General features: G+C 43.9%; 1 protein-coding gene across 1 annotated transcript in view; it reads left to right on the top strand.

The window, feature by feature from the left end:
• Nucleotides 1–10,088, top strand: part of degs2 (delta(4)-desaturase, sphingolipid 2) — a 46,136-nt gene extending 36,048 nt beyond the window's left edge. The window contains exon 3 of the mRNA XM_078406034.1: nucleotides 7,295–10,088. Within this exon, the coding sequence (XP_078262160.1) occupies nucleotides 7,295–7,438 (144 nt within the window). The 3' untranslated portion in view covers nucleotides 7,439–10,088. The remainder of the gene's footprint in view (nucleotides 1–7,294) is intronic.
• Nucleotides 10,089–17,695: the final 7,607 nt, after the last annotated feature.

The raw sequence follows: 17,695 nt of genomic DNA, 5'->3' as shown, positions 1-17,695 counted from the left end.
TGTAGATCCCTTCGATGGTGGTGAGGTCAGTACCCGTGATGGACTGGGTAGTGTTCATAACTTTTTGTGATCTTCATTCCTTGGCATTTTGAGTTGCTGAATCAGGCCGTGATGCAATCAGTCAATATGTTCTCCAACAAACACCTGTAGCAATTCAAGAGAATATACTGGATCTATTCAATCTTCTATGGAAGTAGAGGTGTTGATAGGGTTTCTTTCTGATGTCATGATGTGCTGGGCCCAGCACATTCAGATATATGCACACCCAGAAACTTGAAATTGTTGACTCCATCACCGACCCATTGATGAAGACAGATTTGTGAATCCTTGGCTTACCTCTCCTAAAGTCAACAATCCGCTCCTCGGTGTTGCTGATGTTGAAAGGTGGTTGTTCTGACACCATTCAATCCAATTGTTAATCTCCTTCGTGTACTCTGGTCATGTACTCTGACTCATTATTACCTGTACAGGTGCTATGCTTCGACTTAGGATATTTTGATTTTGCGTTGGTGCAAACGGCAGTGACCCGTAGCCAGCCACAGCTCGCTTCCGGTCACGTGATCACGTGTATTCAATGCATTTCGCCTTTTTTCAGTTTCCGATGGGTTTCTCGGAACGTAACCCCATCGTAAGTTGAGAAGCAGTTGTAATTCGTCCAACAAGGTCGTTGGCAAATTTTAAGATGGAGTTGGAACTGTGTCCGGCTACACTGTCGTGGGTATAGAGTGACTGAACACGCAGTCTGGAGTTTCCCCTTTGCTGATTGTTATTGAGGAGGAAGTGTTACTGCCAATTCGTACTCATTGTGCTCTGTTGTTGAGGAAGTCGAGGATCAAGTTCCCTGAGCTTGGTAACCAGCTTTGAGGAGATGATGGTGTTGAACACCAAGCTGTCATCAATGAACAACAGCCTGGCGATATTCTGTGTCCTTTATTCAGACCACTTTATTCTGAGCTGTGGATCGCCACAGGTGGAGGTGTGAATCTTGTAGACATTGGAGGGAGAAGGGAACAATTTGTTTTAAAATTCTTGTTGGACGAGTCAGTCTATTGTGTCAGTCTATTGTGTAATCAAAATCACATGCTGGAGATTTTTTGCCCATTTTGGGACACTTTAGATCAAGCAGTTAAAAACAGCCTAATGTATTTCCGTTTAACCACCTGATTATTAAATTGAAAATCCTTTAACATTTATTTATTCCACCATTGCAGTTTATTTTGAGTGTAATTTCCAGAAATTGTTCCTACACAGTCTGGTGTTTTGTTAGCATAGCAAGTTACACTTTATTAGCAAGTGTATCTCCAACCTGTCCACATAACTTGATTCCCTCAACTTCAAGCCCCTTCTACTCTGTTCCCTCTGTCCTGCCTCTCAGGCCATCACTTGCTACTTGCGTTAAGGAGTTGAGAATTGGATGCTCTTCTGCTGAATCTGTTGATTATAATGGGTCTACAAAGCTTCCTTGTTTTTGTCTGGTATGCCTCTCTATTAAAAATAAAACTCAGGATCTTTTCTAATTCTTTCTCTTTCTACCCTGTCACTTTTAAGATCTTTCTGGTCCTGCACCACCTCAGGCCCACCATGTCCTTTACGTCCAACAGGTACAGTCTGTACTAATTCTATAAAATCTTGAGAGGAATAGATCGAGTAGACGCAGTCTCTTGCCCAGAGTAGGGGACTCGAGAACCAGAGGACATAGGTTTAAGGTGAAGGGGGAAAGACTTAATAGGAATCTGAGGGGTAACTTTTCCACACAGAGGGTGGTGGGTGCATGGAACAAGCTGCCAGAGGAGGTTGTTGAGTCAGGGACTATTGCAATGTTTAATAAAAAAATGAGGCAGGCACATGGATAGGACAGGTTTGGAGGGATATGGACCAAACGCAGGCAGGTGGGTCTAGTGTAGCTGGGACATGTTGGCCGATGTGGGCAAGTTGGGCTGAAGGGCCTGTTTCTACCCTCTATGACTATTGGCCAGCACCTGTCCATTGGTGTTTTGTCAAATTCCTCAGAGTTTAATAAAAAGTAAAAATGTAAGTTGGTGGGTTGTTACTTTTAACCTTTGTGAATATTTATTGAACTAAAGTGCCAGTTGCTTGGTTTCAAACAATCCAGCTCGAATTTCTTTTTGTTGGGCGGGGTACTTGGAAAAACTAGCCAGGTGTAAACAAGAACAATGCATTTCTCTCTCTCTTATTATACACTGTCAAAGTCGAGGACAAATCACCAGTTTACAGTTACATGGAGCCACTCTCTTCTCGGTTGCACATTCTCTGCATGTAGTTTGGATCTGATTCCTTTCCAATAGAGGGAGCATTATATATAACTTGTGGAAACTGCCTCTGGCCTGTAATGGGGTCAGGGCATGGACACTGGGTCAGTTTAACATGTCTCCAGAGCTGGCCTCCGTCCACTGCTCCCAACACCATTCACCCCGGGCCTTAAAGTGAGAAAGTAAGAAATTGCACGTCGCCTTGGGCCAAGATCAGACTTTTCAGAGACTGGGGGGGAAGTTGCCAGATGGGGCTGGAACATGGAGACTCTCAGCGTGCTGTTCCAGAAGAGGATCTATGGCACTCCTACACACCATGACTTGACTGGATAGAGTGAAGAACAAGCTTTTCACCATGTCTCTGTACATGTGACTAAGGAACCGTTTTACCATCCAGAAAACGGCCGCATCATGTACCTGTGGCATCACTTCACCATAAATCCTGCTCAACCTTTTTATACCCACATGAGTATGTTTAAAACCTTCATTCCTAGATTGGAGTGTGCCTAGGAAAAAGCTAACAATAAACTATAACAACATTTAATCAACTTTATTCGTGTCTTATTAGACAGCAACAGTAGCTGTTCACACACACACACACACACATATATATATACTCTTCACGTTGTATATTAATGATTTGGATGAGGGGATTGAAGGCTTTGTGGCCAAGTTTGCGGATGATACAAAAATAGGTGGAAGGGCAGGTAGTGTAGAGAAAGCAGGGACTCTGCAGTAGGACTTGGGAGAGTGGGCAGAGAAGTGGCAGATGGAATATAGTGTAACAAAGTGTGGAGTCATGCATTTTGGTCGTAGGAATAAAGGCATAGACTATTTTCTAAGATAATCCTGAAATCGGAGGTGCAAAGGGACTTGGGAGTGCTGGTGCAGGATTCCTAAAAAGTTAATCTGCAAGTCGAATCAGTAGTAAAGAAAGCAAACTCAATGCTAGCATTTATTGCAAGAGGGCTTGTATACACAAACAGGGATGTAATTCTGAGGCTGTATAAGGTGCAGGTAAGGCTGCATTTGGAATATTGTGAACAATTTTGGGCACCATATCTGAGGAAGGATGTGCTGGCTCTGGAGAGGGTCCAGAGGAGGTTTACAAGAATGATCCCAGGAATGAGTAGGTTAACCTATGATGAGTGTTTGTCAGCACTGGGCCCGTACTCACTGGAGTTTAGAAGAATGAGGGGGGGACCTCATTGAAACATACAAAATAGTGAAAGGCTTGGATAGAGTGGATGTGGAGAGGATGTTTCCACTAGTGGGAGTCTAAGACTAGAGGTCACAGCCTCCGAGTTAAAGATCGTTCCTTTAGGAAGGAGATGAGGAGGAATTCTTTAGTCAGAGGGTGACGAATCCGTGGAATGCATTGCCACAGAAGGCTGTCAATGGGTATTTTTATAGCAGAGTTAGGTAGATTCTTGATTGGTACAGGTGTCAGGGATTACGGGGAGAAGGCAGGAGAATGGGGTTCAGAGGGAAAGATAGATCTGCCATGATTGAATAGCAGAGTAGACTTGATGGGCCGAATGGCCTAATTCTGCTCCTATCACTGATGAACCTGCAAACCAGACCATGATAGTGCAAGAATAACTGGGCAAAGAATAACAGGTCGAGCAAAGCCCATAATAGTCTGTTGCTGAGATGAAGGTAGACACACAATGCTGGAGTAACTCAGCGGGACAGGCAGCATCTCTGGAGAGAAGGAATGGGTGACGTTTCGTGTCGAGACCCATCCAGAGAAGCTGCCTGTCTCACTGAGTTACTCCAGCTTTTTGTGTCTATCTTTGGTGTGTGCACCAAGGCACATTCCTTGTATATGCATACTTGGCCAATAAACGTATTCATTCATACATTTATTAAACCAGCATCTGCAGTGCCTTCTTACACATGTTGTTGAGATGAGTTTAGTTTAGAGATACAGCGTCGAAACAGGCCCACCGAGTCCACAACGACCAACGATCCCCGCACACTAACACTATCCTACACTAGGGACAATTTTTTACATTTATACCAAGCCAATTAACCTACAAACCTGTACGTCTTTGGAGTGTGGACGGAAACCGAAATTCACGAATAAAACCCACTTGGGCACGAGGTGAACGTACAAACGCCATATAGACAATCGCCCGTAACCAGAATCGAACCTGGGTCTCTGGAGCTGTCGGGCGGCAACTGTACTGCTGTGCCACCGTGCCTCGCCAGATAGGGCAGTGATTGTGCAGTATGGGGCTTCAGGAACCTGATGGGTGAGGGGAACCGGAGGTTATGGTCCTCAGACTCCTGTCCCACCTTCGTGATGGTAGCAACGAGATGAGAGCATTGCCAAGGTGGTGCTGGCCTTTGACATTGGCTCTCCTCTTGTTGTAATGGTTTCAGTAGATCACTTCAATGGTGGGGATTTCCGGGACCGCTGGGCACCGCGGAGAGTGGAATGCATCCTTAATAAGGATGACTAGACCAAGTGGAGCCGTTGGGCCCAAACCTCTCCTGCATTGGTGCAGCACCCTCTCTTCCCTCTCTCCCTCCCCCTCCCCACTTCCCCCTCCCCCTCTCCATCCCCCCAACCCCCCTTATCCACCCTCCTCCCCCTCCCTCCCCCCACCTCCCTCTCCCCCTCCTCCCCTCCCTCCCTCTTCCCTCCCTAGGAGATAGATTTAAACTTTAAAATGTGAATAACTTAAAAAATTTAACACCGATTTCAATAAAACGACTTGCTTTACCATTAAAGGGACGACGGTGAGTAAGGTGGGCCTAAAATTGTCGTGCTATCGTGTACCGTTTTGGCTGTAGTTCAATCACAAACAAACAAACGAGAGTTTTAGTATATAGATGACATAGTTGTATAACAGTATATTTATTATTGAAGAATATTTGTTTGACTTGTATTAAGGTGGTGGGGTTTGTTTTGATTTTTTTTGTACTGTACATATTATTGAAAATAATTGAATAAATTACTTTTTGTTTAAAAAAAATTAAAAATGGTGGGGAGATCTGTCCCTATGATGGACCGGGCGGTCTCCCCCACTTTCTGCAGCCTCCTTTGATCTTGAGCATCCAGGTTACTGAACCAGGCCATGATGCGACCAGTCTGCATGTCCTCCACCACATGTCCGTAGAGTATTTGGCGGCCTGCTGAATCTCCTCAAACATCGGGGGTAGTAGAGGCACTGGTGATCTTTCATTGTAATTGCATCCATGTGATGGTTGCAGGATAGATTGTCAGAGATGTGCACACCCAGGAGTTTGAAGCTGTGGACTCTCTCCTGCTCTCCCACCAACAAAGACAAGTGCTTGCTCACAACCCATTTTTAATTGCACATCCAATAGAACAAAACAGCAACTTTAGTAGTCTAAGCAACTAATTGCAGAACAATTTATAAACAAATGGATAAGATGGGTAACATGTCTCTCGTTTCCTTTTTCCCTAACTTGTCTGAAGAAGGGTCTCGACCCAAAATGTCACCCATTTTCTCCAGAGAGTGGGACACACTGAGTGACTTCAGTTTTTTGTGCCTTGGTAACATTTTGAGGACTATGGGGCAAACTGAGGAAGGTAGGACTAGTGTCGAAGGGGCATTATGGTCAGAATGGACAAGTTGGGCCAAAGGACATGTTTCCGTGCTGTATATCTCTGTAATGGATGCTTTAAAAATCATCGTGGGACAGAAAGTATTTGAATATTTTTGTAGTAAATTTTCTGCTCATTGTTTTTCTGCCTGTAATTGCTATTTTTTGCCAGTGAACATATTATTTATGGGAAGAAGATGCTGCTTTCTGTATTTTGGGAATTCTATTCATTAGATTGTCAAACAGGCCATAAGGTCATGTGATACGGGCAGAATGAGGCCATTCGGCCCACTGTCTACTCCGCCATTCAATCATGACTGATCCATCTCCCCCTCCTAACCCCATTCTGCTGCTTTCTTCCCATAACCCCTGACACCTGTACTAATTAAGAATCTATCTGTAGTATCTCTGCCTTAAAAATATCCATTGACATCGACTCCACAGCCTTCTGTGGAAAAGAATTCCACAGATTCACCACGTCTGACTAAAGAAATTCCTCCTCTTCTGCTTCCTAAAGGAACGTCCTTTAATTCTGAGGCTGTGACCTCTAGTCCTAGACTCTCCCACTAGTGGAAACATCCTCTCCACATCCACTCTATCCAGGCTTTAACTGTTCGGTGAGTTTCAATGAGGTCCCCCTCTCATTCTTCTAAACTCCAGCGAGTACAGGCCCAGTGCTGACAAACCCTCATCAGCCTGTTTGTTCATGTTGAGGGACAAGTGCCTTTTCTGAATGGCTGTGGAGGGCACTCATTACTAATGAATAATTCATGCTGTGTAGGAAGGAACTGCAGATGTTGGTTTAAACCGAAGATAAACACAAAAGCTGGAGTAACTCAATGGGCAGACAATATCTCTGGAGAGAAGGAATGGGTGACGTTTTGGGTCAAGACCCTTCTTCAGATTTCATGCTCATTGATTACCGACAGTGGAATAAATCCTTTAATTTTGGATGTTTTATCATTTGTTGCAATATCTTTAAATGATTCCAGCACAATGTAAGAGAGATTACTTATCTGTTTATACTGTCACCAATCAAATACCAGCAAAAGGTGGTGCGGTGGCGCAGCGATAGAGATGCTGCCTTACAGCGCCGGAGACCCGGGTTCCATCCCGACTACGGGTGCTGTCTGTACGGAGTTTGTACGTTCTCCCCGTGACTGCATGGGTTTTTCACCGAGATCCTCGGTTTCCTTCCACACTCCAAAGACGTGTGGCTATTGGCTAATTGGTTTGGTGTAAATGTAAAAATTGTCCTTAGTGTGTGTAGGATAGTGTTAATGTGCGGGGATCGCTGGGCGGCGCGGACCCGGTGGGCCGAGGGGCCTGTTTCCGCGCTGTATCTCTAAACGAAAAAAACCCGAGATAAGTACTAACATTGAAATTAAATTTCCATCTTGAATTTTTCCTTTTGTTTTAACGGATCCTTTTTTGTTCTGTTGCAGGTGAAGGAGATTGCCCCCGAGTACTACGATCACCTTCCCCAGCACACTTCGTGGGTGCGTGTGCTCTGGGACTTTGTGTTTGATGACAGCATTGGCCCCTACACCAGGATTAAAAGGGAGTGCAAGCTCGTGAAAGAGAACTGAGAGGAGTGGGAGTGCAGATGGACATCCTGTGGTTCCTGGCATCAGAAGGAAAAGCAAATAAGTAGACATTAGCTTCATCAGTGCATAGGATGAGGATAAAGTCAATCTTTAGATTCATAATATTTATTCGCACCGACAGTTCTTTAATATTAAAGTCAAATGGCCTGCTAGACAATGACACAAAAGGATGACATTCAATTAGGACCCAAAACGACCACAAATGTTAGCACAATTCGAAATACTTCTGATTCTATTTGCTGCCCCAGGAATGTATTTAACCACTAAAAATAGTATAGATCCACTTTTTTTTCGTGGGGGGGGGGGGGGGAAGAAGTTGGCTTCATATTGGCATTGTGTTAAGGTGTGAAAAGACTCTGAAATGCAACGGAACGAGAGTCTTGGTGGAGAGGCTTTGTTGGCTGTGAGGTGAGGCTCCATTTGCACAACAGCGCTAGTGTGCACTAAAGCCCCTTGACATCATAGACACTGTTAGATAGCAAAACTACATTTTTCAGCTCAGGCAACCATGCGGACTGATTCAAATGTTATGGGAGCAGAGACGGGAGTCACAACATTATAGCTGCAACGTTTAAACCTTGTCCTTCTTCTTGCACAAAACCACCAAGTTTATAAAGTCACGTAACTTGTCTTTCATGAAATACATCAGTGTGGAGTTTACGCTGTTCTGTCGGTCGCTGTAACGTGGATGAGTACACTATACGACACAGCGAAGGGTTAACATCAGGCTTCAGGCATTTGCTGCATTTTCTCACACTTTCATGAGAAACCCTTGTGCAATTTGACGGCAGTTCAAATAACTTGCACCTCTATGTGAAAGATAAAGCTGCCTTATTAGTTATGGCATGGTACACAGTGCATCTGATAGTGATCTTCCTGTTGAAGATCACTATGCCCCCACTGGCAATAAAAAATATATACTCATCTCATTAACACAAATGACGATCTCTATCTGCTGTGACGGGCAAGAAATTTACAAAGGCATGCTTGTTGTCATTAAACCAGGTGATATACTCTACTACCTGGAGGCCAAAACCTATTCAAGATCCAAGAATAGCTTCTTCCTCACTCGAGACTCTCAAATTCCCAATTTTCCAATCTACCTCATGTGGCTCTGGCACTTTTGTAATCTGCATTTTCTCTGTACTGTAACACTATATTCTGCACTATTTATTTTCTGCAACATCATACGTACCCTAGTACGGTACGATTGTCCTGGATAGCACGCAAAACAAACATTTTCATTTTCACTGTATCCAGTAACAATAATCTGTAACAATAATAAACCAATATTAATTTTATCTGTACCTGCTCATGAAAAAAAAATGAGATTACCTTCCTCTGCCCCATTTCTAGGTTTTCAGATGACCAATAAGTTTAGGAAAAGAAATCTGATGGAATTCAAAAATTGGAACATTGAAGAGTTGTCACAAAGCATGCGATCAGCTTTACCTATAGTCCCTGAAGAAGGGTCTTGACCGAAACGTCACCCATTCCTTCACTCCAGAGATGCTGCCTGTCCCACTGAGTTACTCCAGCATTTTGTGTCTATCTTCCCCTATAACACCGCACTTTTCACCAGCAACAGTCAATGGGATTTCTTCTGATGAATCTTTCTTGGACCATACTGCAGTCGTGGGGACTGGTTTGACTAAATCATTGTTTAAAATGAGTAATTGATTTATGTCACTGACTAATGGAGACAAAGATTGTGACAATGGTTTTTTAGAAGCATTTGATTCTGCCCGAATATACAAGTACATGAAGTTTGTAAATCAAAATATTTTAAATTGACCTACTTGGGTCTATCTGCGATGAAGTACTTTCTATTATAACAATATTAGTAGCTGAACCTTTGACAGGTACAATCTGAATGATAATGCTTCAGCATGTTTGGATATATTTTGTTTGTTTCTATTAGTAATCCATTGCACAATGACTAGACTTAAATTACATCAATGGCTGTGTTGGAATTTGAGATGTATTGAATCTGAGAACAGCTTAATTGCACAAGCAATTTTCTACCTTAATTATATAGCCCTTGGAGAGGTGCTGCTAGCTTGAATGACCTAATCTTGGGAGTTTCATGAACCGGTTTTACTTTGTTGTGTGTAAGGCACTCCGGATTCTGAGACTATGAAGGACACTGTACTAATACATGCATTTCTTTGTATAATATAACTCAAAGGAATATAGGATTAGAACAAAACGCACAAAATGCTGGAGTTACTCGACAGGTCAGGTAGCATCTCTGGATAGCTGATGATTCTAGTCGGGGCCCTTCTTCAGACTGATTATAGCATGGGTGAGAAAGCTGGAAGAGAGGTGTTGGGGGGTGGGACAAAGTTTGGTGAGTGATAGGTGGATACAGGTGAGGGGCAGTTTTGATTAACAGATGGTTGGGCAAAGGCCAGAGACGAAAGGACAAAGAGTGAGCTAATGATAGAAGAAGTATGAAATGTGAAGCTAGAGGAAGGAATATAGGTAGAAGGAGTCTACATCTATAGTCCACAAATCAGCTCAGCTTTGATTTAATGGCATTTATGCATCTCAATTTCCTCAAACAGATTATTTTCTTCCAGGGGGAGAAGGGGAAAGGGATAATTGATTAAGTGTACAGATGGGGCACAGGAAAGAGAGGGGGGAAGGGGGACAGGTGTTTGTAGGTTAGTCACCTGCAATTGGAGAATGCAATGTTCATATCATTGGGTTGTAGGCTACCCAAGTGGAATGTGAGGTGCTGTTCCTCCAGTTTGTGTGCGGCTTCACTCTGACAATGGAGGAGGCCCAGGACAGAAAGGTCAGTGTGGGAAGGGGAGCTTCAATGATTGACAATCATTGAGTTACTCCAGCACTTTGTGTTTTTTTTGGTAAATCAGTATGTGCAGTTGCTTGTGTCTACATCTCAGTTGACAAATTAGCTTAACTTTGATTTTAATGGTGTTTATTATACATCTCACTCTCCTCAAGCAAATTATTTTCCTAACATCTCTCCCAATGATTCATTTATGTAACCACCAAGAATTAATTGTGTAAAATGGCTGCTGCTTATAATAAAGTACAAAACCCAAGATTTCAATACATTAGCAGACCAATTAAAATACCATGATTTCTGTTTGCCAATAAGGATATAATAGTAAAAATCTTTGAGAATATAAATTTGTTTTCTTGATAATTATTCTTTGACTAATCGGGAAGATGTTAATCATGCCTGTTTATGATATTATGGTTTATTTGTCTGATTTTTAGGGGTGATAAAGAGTTGTTTTTAACTTAGATTTCTCTGAATGGATGCTTGATCTTGATATGGATATGGACATGTTGTAAATCTCAGCCAGCCTCGTAAATGGAGCTGGACACAAAATGCTGGAGTAACTCAGCGGGTCAGGCAGCATCTCTGGATAGAAGGAATGGGTGACGTTTTGAGTCGAGACCCTTCTTCAGACGTCTGAAGAAAGCCTCGACGCGAAACATCACCCTTTCCTTCCATCCAGAGATGCTGCCTGACCCGCTGAGTTACTCCAGCATTTGGTGTCTATCTTCAGTGTAAAGCAGCATCTACATCCTAATTGTAAATGGAGCATTTCATTCAGGGAAATCCAATTGGAGACTCTCTGAACAGTGAAAACCTGTGGGAACAGATTATGTAGATATATTTTTTGAGAGTATATATTTTTTCTGTTAAAATCTATTCTGCTAATATTAAAATGTGATTTTTCTTTAAAATCTGGATATCTTCCCAATATTTCTGACGGAAGTGACCTAAATGAAGACTTTCTGTAAAGTGATTCAATTTGCAAATTGTAAAATGAAAGTTTAATTTAAATAAAATTGATCGAGTACAAATGACTTTGCAATGCGTTGTCTTGTGTATTGTTACATGTGCATTCTGCTTATGGGGAATGGATACTTTGGGAATCCTCAACCTCCTCCCTCAGTGTTGAAGAACATGGCTGCTTCTGCAATTGTAGGTGACGATCAGCATTTTATTTAATTAATAAATGCTTGTGCATTGAATCCAGATGTACTGTGATTAATAGTCCAGCATTCAGTGCACACAACTGCAGTAAGTTGTTCCTGTACACGGTTAAGTTTGAGCTTTGCCATGGAGCTCTCAACATTCTCAACAAAGTCACTCCCATTGAAAACAACTCCAAAGTTAAGCTCAACCATCCAAGACAAATGTGTGGAGCTGCTGCCTCAATAGGTCACAGACCTGGGTTCAACCCTGACTTCTCTGGAATTCTCTGCCACAGAAGGCAGTGGAGGCCAATTCACTGGATGTGGAGAGTTAGATTTAGCTCTTAGGGCTAACAGAATCAAGGAATATGGGGAGAAAGGAATGGGGTACTGATTTTGGATGATCATCGATGATCATATTGAATGGCAGTGCTGGGTGGACGGGCCGAATGTATCTGTGAATGACCAAAACTCTTGTTCCCTCCTCCTGATCATTTGAGGACACATCTTTGCATTGTACTTTCAGTCAGAGTGGAAAACATACACAATCAGTTCATTACCTTGTGCATCAGTCTAGTTCCCATTTTCCACCTGCCTTACTGTTCCCAGCCCGTAATGAATGCTGCATGGCTGGTGGCAACACACACCTGGCCTTCAAGGGAAACTCTGGCCACGGATGGCCAGGATTCAGGACCCACCATCTTGTAATGAGCAATGGAGGACAGGCACTTGTTCTCCATTTGGAGCGCAGGAGGATGAGGGGAGATCTTATAGAGGTGTACAAAATCATGAGAGGAATAGATCAGGTAGAGTCTTTTACCCAGAGTAGGGGAATCGAGGACCAGAGGACATAGGTTCAAGGTGAAGGGGAAAAGATTTAATAGGGTAACTTTTTCACACAGAGGGTGGTGGGTGGGTTACGGACCAAACGCAGGCAAGTGGGACTAGTGTAGCTGGGACATTGTTGGCCGGTGTGGGCGAGTTGGGCTGAAGAGCCTGTTTCCACACTGTATCACTCTATGACTATCTATGACTCTAACTACAAGGGCACTGGTGAGATAGCGCTGGTGGGACGATAAACAGTGTGATAGGACAGCTATGTTTACCCAGAGGGGTAAAATGTATTGCCAGGCTTTGTCCCAGCCCCTCCTCTCTGCCACCTTTCCTTCCCCCTACCCCCTAAATCAGTTGAAGGAGGGCCCCAACCCTGAAAGTCACCTGTCCATGTTATCCAGAGATGCTGCCTGACCTGCTGGGTCAGTTTAGTTTAGTTTAGAGATACAGCGCGGAAACAGGCCCTTCGACCCACCAAGTCCACACTAACTGGCGATCCCCGCACATTAACACTATCCTATACTAGAGACATTTTTTACATTTAAACCAAGCCAATTAACCTACAAACCTGTACGTCTTTGGAGCGTGGGAGGAAACCGAAGTTCTCGGAGAAAACCCACGTGGTCACAGGGAGAACGTACAAACTCTGTACAGACAAGCACCAGGATCGAAACCAGGTCTCTGGCGCTGTAAGCACTGTAATACAGCAATTCTACCGCTGCACCACCGTGCTGTTACTCCAGAGCTTTGTGGTCTATTCATTCAAGGTTTGTTGCTCAAACCAAATATTTAATTTATCAATCACTAACTATAGTTTGCATTTAGAAAAGGAACTAATCTGGAGTGACCAGTTTTGCTATATGACATCTGTCATTGTTTCTTGGGTAAACAGACCGTTATACAGTACTTGCATTAACTCTTTGCCTGATGCTCCTGGGCGGGGAAAGTAGGACAATTCACTTACTAGTTAGACATGGGAGAGAAATATAGAAAGATGTGGGGCGGCACAGTGGCACAGCGGTAGACCTGCTGCCTTACAGCGCCAGAGACCCAGTTTCGATCATGACTGTGGGTGCTGTCTGTGTGGAATTTGTACGTTCTCCCCGTGACCTCGTGGGTTTTCTCCAGGTGCTCCAGTTTCCTTCCACACTCCAAAGATTTAAGGGTTTGTAGGTTAATTGGCTGTGGTAAAAATTGTAGATTGTGCCTAGTGTGTGTAGGATAGTGCTAGTGTACGGGGCTAGCAGCACATCAAGTCCCTCTCATTTGTACATTTGAATGATATGTTTGGACCAAGTCATCATAATAAGGGGATTCCTTTAATTAAAGAGTATGCACTATTAAATGTTCATTTGTCTCCTGTACAGATGCTCCTCGACTTACGATGGGGTTACGTTCTGATAAACCCATCGTAAATCGAAAATATCGTAAGTTGAAAATGCACTTAATACACCAAACCTACCCAACACCATAGCCACCTAACCTACCCAACACCATAGCCACCTAACTTACCCAACATCATCCACCTAACCTACCCAACACCATAGCCACCTAACCTACCCAACACCATAGCCACCTAACCTACCCAACACCATAGCCACCTAACCTACCCAACATCATCCACCTAACCCACCCAACATCATTATCACCTAACCCACCCAACATCGTAACCACCTAACCTACCGATCATCATAGCCACCTAACCTACCCAACCAACATCATAGCCACCTAACCTACCGATCATCATAGCCACCTAACCTACCGATCATCATAGCCACCTAACCTACCGATCATCATAGCCACCTAACCTACCGATCATCATAGCCACCTAACCTACCGATCATCATAGCCACCTAACCTACCGATCATCATAGCCACGTAACCTACCCAACACCATAGACGTGGCAACTCCCAATCATGGCTGACTGGGAGCTGCGGCTCGCTGCTCCTGCCCAGCATCACCAGAGAGTATCGTACCGCGTAAGACACTGCCAGTCTGAGCAGCGGACAGGTTGGCCGGGAAAAGCCCGGGGAAAAGATCAAAACTCAAAATTCCAAGTACGGTTTCTACTGACTGTATCGCTTTTGCACCATCGTAAAGTCGGAATATCGTAAGTCGAGGAGCATCTGTAAAGAGAAGTGTAGGAGTGAGAGTGGCCCAATGAACCCTGTCCACCATTTTGTCCGAGCATAGTCTGGTCTACAGCTCAACTCCACCAGAACTGGCTTGTCACTGTCAACAGACGCAAAAAGCTGGAGTAACTCAGCGGGACAGGCAGCATCTCTGGAGAGAAGGAATGGGTGACGTTCAGGTCGAGACCCTTCAGACTGAGAATCAGGGGAAAGGGAAACGAGAGAAATAAACGGCGACATAGAACAAACAAATAAAAGATATTGGGAAAATGAATGATGATAAAGGAAACGGTCCATCGTTGGCTGTGGACTAGGTGAAAACGAGTTATATAGGCAATGAAACTCACCAGGACATCAGGGGGGGGGGGGGGGGGGGGGGGGAGGGAATGAAGTGAGAGGGGATGCAAGGGTTACTTGAAGTTAGAGAATCTCGTTTCCCTTTTCCCTGACTCTCAGTCTGAAGGAGGGTCTCGACCCAAAACGTCACCCATTCTGCCTCTCCAGAGATGCTGCCTGTCCCGCGGAGTTACTCCAGCATGTTGTGTCTATCTTCACTGTAAACCAGCATCTGCAGTTCCTTCCTACACACCCTGGCCCTCCGTCAAATGATTTGTCTTTTGTTAGCTGGAGCTGCTGCAGTTGACATAGTGCATTTTAACCCTTGTTTCCTCATCTCCAGTGGTAACCTAATCTAACACAACTCTACAGAGCTTAATCACAGGACTGTCAATTGTTAGCTGCTTAGGAACAACCATTCTAGGTAATCAGTACTCTTTGTATTAAAACGCTGATTTCATTTCTGCTTGGCATGACTCCAGTAATCCAGAACCATTATGTCCTACAGATATCATTATCTCGACTCACATTATTTTATCAATTTCCCTTTCAGTTATAAAGAAACACGTATTATGCCAAACCCTGACCTCTGAACCTTGATGTCTTAAAAAAGTTCTTTCATGTCATTAATATCTTGTCTTCCTTCATGATGAAAATGAATATAAATACCATTTGAACACACTGCCATATCCACATAGTGTTCAACTGACTCATCTAATTTTCTTTAATTGACCCAGTTTACCAATCTCTTTCCATTAATGTATTTATCTATAAATTATATTGTACCAATTTCATTCCTTTCTCTGTAGCAAAGAACAAGTACTAAAATGTAGAAACAAAAAACTGCAGATGCTGGTTTACAAAAAAGACACAGAGTGCTGGAGTAACTCAGCGGGTTAGGCAGCATCTCTGGAGAACATGGATAGGTGACGTTTCACAGAGTGCTGGAGTAACTCAGCGGGTCAGGCAGCATCTCTGGAGAACGTGGATGGGTGACGTTTCACAGAGTGCTGGAGTAACTCAGCGGGTCAGGCAGCATCTCTGGAGAACATGGGTAGGTGACGTTTCTACAGATACTAAATTACTAAGATGCTTTTCAAAGTTGCTGTTTAAGTAATACAAATGATTGCTATTACAGTCAGATCAATCACTGTTAATAAACCTATAGTTTAGTTTTTTAGTTTAGTTTAGAGATACAGCGCGGAAACAGGCCCTTTCGGCCCACTGGGTCCGCGCCGACCAGCGATCCCCGCACATTAACACTATCCTACACACACTAGGGACAGTTTTTACGTTTACCAAGCCAATTAACCTACAAACCTGTATGTCTTGGGAGTGTGGGAGGAAACCGAAGATCTCGGAGAAAACCCACGCAGGTCACGGGGGGAACGTACAAACTCCTTACAGACAGCACCCGTAGTCGGGTCAAACCCGGGTCTCCGGTGCTGCAAGCGCTGTAAGGCAACAACTCTACCGCTGTGCCACAGTTGATAGTTGAGTTTCATGTCACGTGTACAGTGAAAAGCTTTTTTGATCCCTGCTGTCCAATCAACAAAAAGACATTACACGATTATAATTAAGCCGTCCACTGTGTACTAATACAGGATAAAGGGATTAACGTTTAGTGCAAATAAAGTCCAGTAAAGTCCAATACAAGATAGTGCGAGGGTCTCCAATGAGGTAGATGGGAGGTCAGGACCACTCTCTAGTTGGTGATAGGATGGTTCAGTTGTCTGAAAACAGCCAGGAAGAAACTGTCCCTGAATCTGGAGGTGTGCGTTTTCACACTTCTTGTAACTCTTGCCCGATGGGAGAGGGGAGAAGAGGGAGTGGCCAGGGTGGGACTGGTCCTTAATTATGCTGCTGGCAGCGTGAAGTGGTGATGGAGTCAATGGAAGGGAGGTTGGTTTGCGTGATGGTCTGGGCTGGCAATTCCTTGCGGTCTTGGATGGAGCTGTTCCTGAACCAAGCTGTGATGTATCTGATAGATGTTTTCAATGGTGCAATGGTGTAGACGTTGGTGAGATTTGTTGTGGGCATGCTGTACCTCCTGAGCCTTATAAGGAAGTAATGGCAGGTCCTGGGCAAGTTGCTGGTGATATTTACTCGTAACAATTTGAAGTTTTCAACCATCTCTACTTCGGTGCGGTCAATGTATGGTGTGTGTACCATTTCACTTCTTGAAGTCAATCACTATCTCCTTCATCTTGCTCACGTTGAAGGAAAGGTTGTTGTCTCAGCACTAGGTCACTAGGTCACGATGTTCTCAGTCTCCTTCCTAAATTCCATCTCGCCAGTGGTGTCGTCTGCGAATTTGTAAATTGAGTTGTATTCGTGCTTGGCTGCACAGTCATGGGTGTACATGGTGTAAAGAAGGGGGGCAGAGAATACAACCTTGTGGAGCACCGGTGTTGAGGGTTATCTGATCAGAATTACCTTAGTTTGTCTTTAGAACTACAGATGCTCCTCGAGTTACGATAAACCCATCGTAAATCGGAAATATCGTAAGTCAAAAATGCCTTTAATACACCAAACCTACCCAACACCATAGCCACCTAACCTACCCAACACCATAGCCACCTAACCTACCCAACACCATAGCCACCTAACCTACCCAACATCATAGCCACCTAACCTACCCAACACCATAGCCACCTAACCTACCCAACATCATAGCCACCTAACCTACCGATCATCATAGCCACCTAACCTACCGATCATCATAGCCACCTAACCTACTGAACATCATAGCCACCTAACCTACCCAACATCATAGCCACCTAACCTACCGATCATCATAGCCACCTAACCTACCGATCATCATAGCCACCTAACCTACCGATCATCATAGCCACCTAACCTACCGATCATCATAGCCACCTAACCTACCCAACATCATAGCCACCTAACCTACCGATCATCATAGCCACCTAACCTACCCAACATCATAGCCACCTAACCTACCCAACATCATAG

Source organism: Rhinoraja longicauda, chromosome 10 (genome assembly GCF_053455715.1).
Source record: "Rhinoraja longicauda isolate Sanriku21f chromosome 10, sRhiLon1.1, whole genome shotgun sequence".
Taxonomy (NCBI): domain Eukaryota; kingdom Metazoa; phylum Chordata; class Chondrichthyes; order Rajiformes; family Arhynchobatidae; genus Rhinoraja; species Rhinoraja longicauda.
This window is presented reverse-complemented; position numbering and strand designations above follow the sequence as displayed.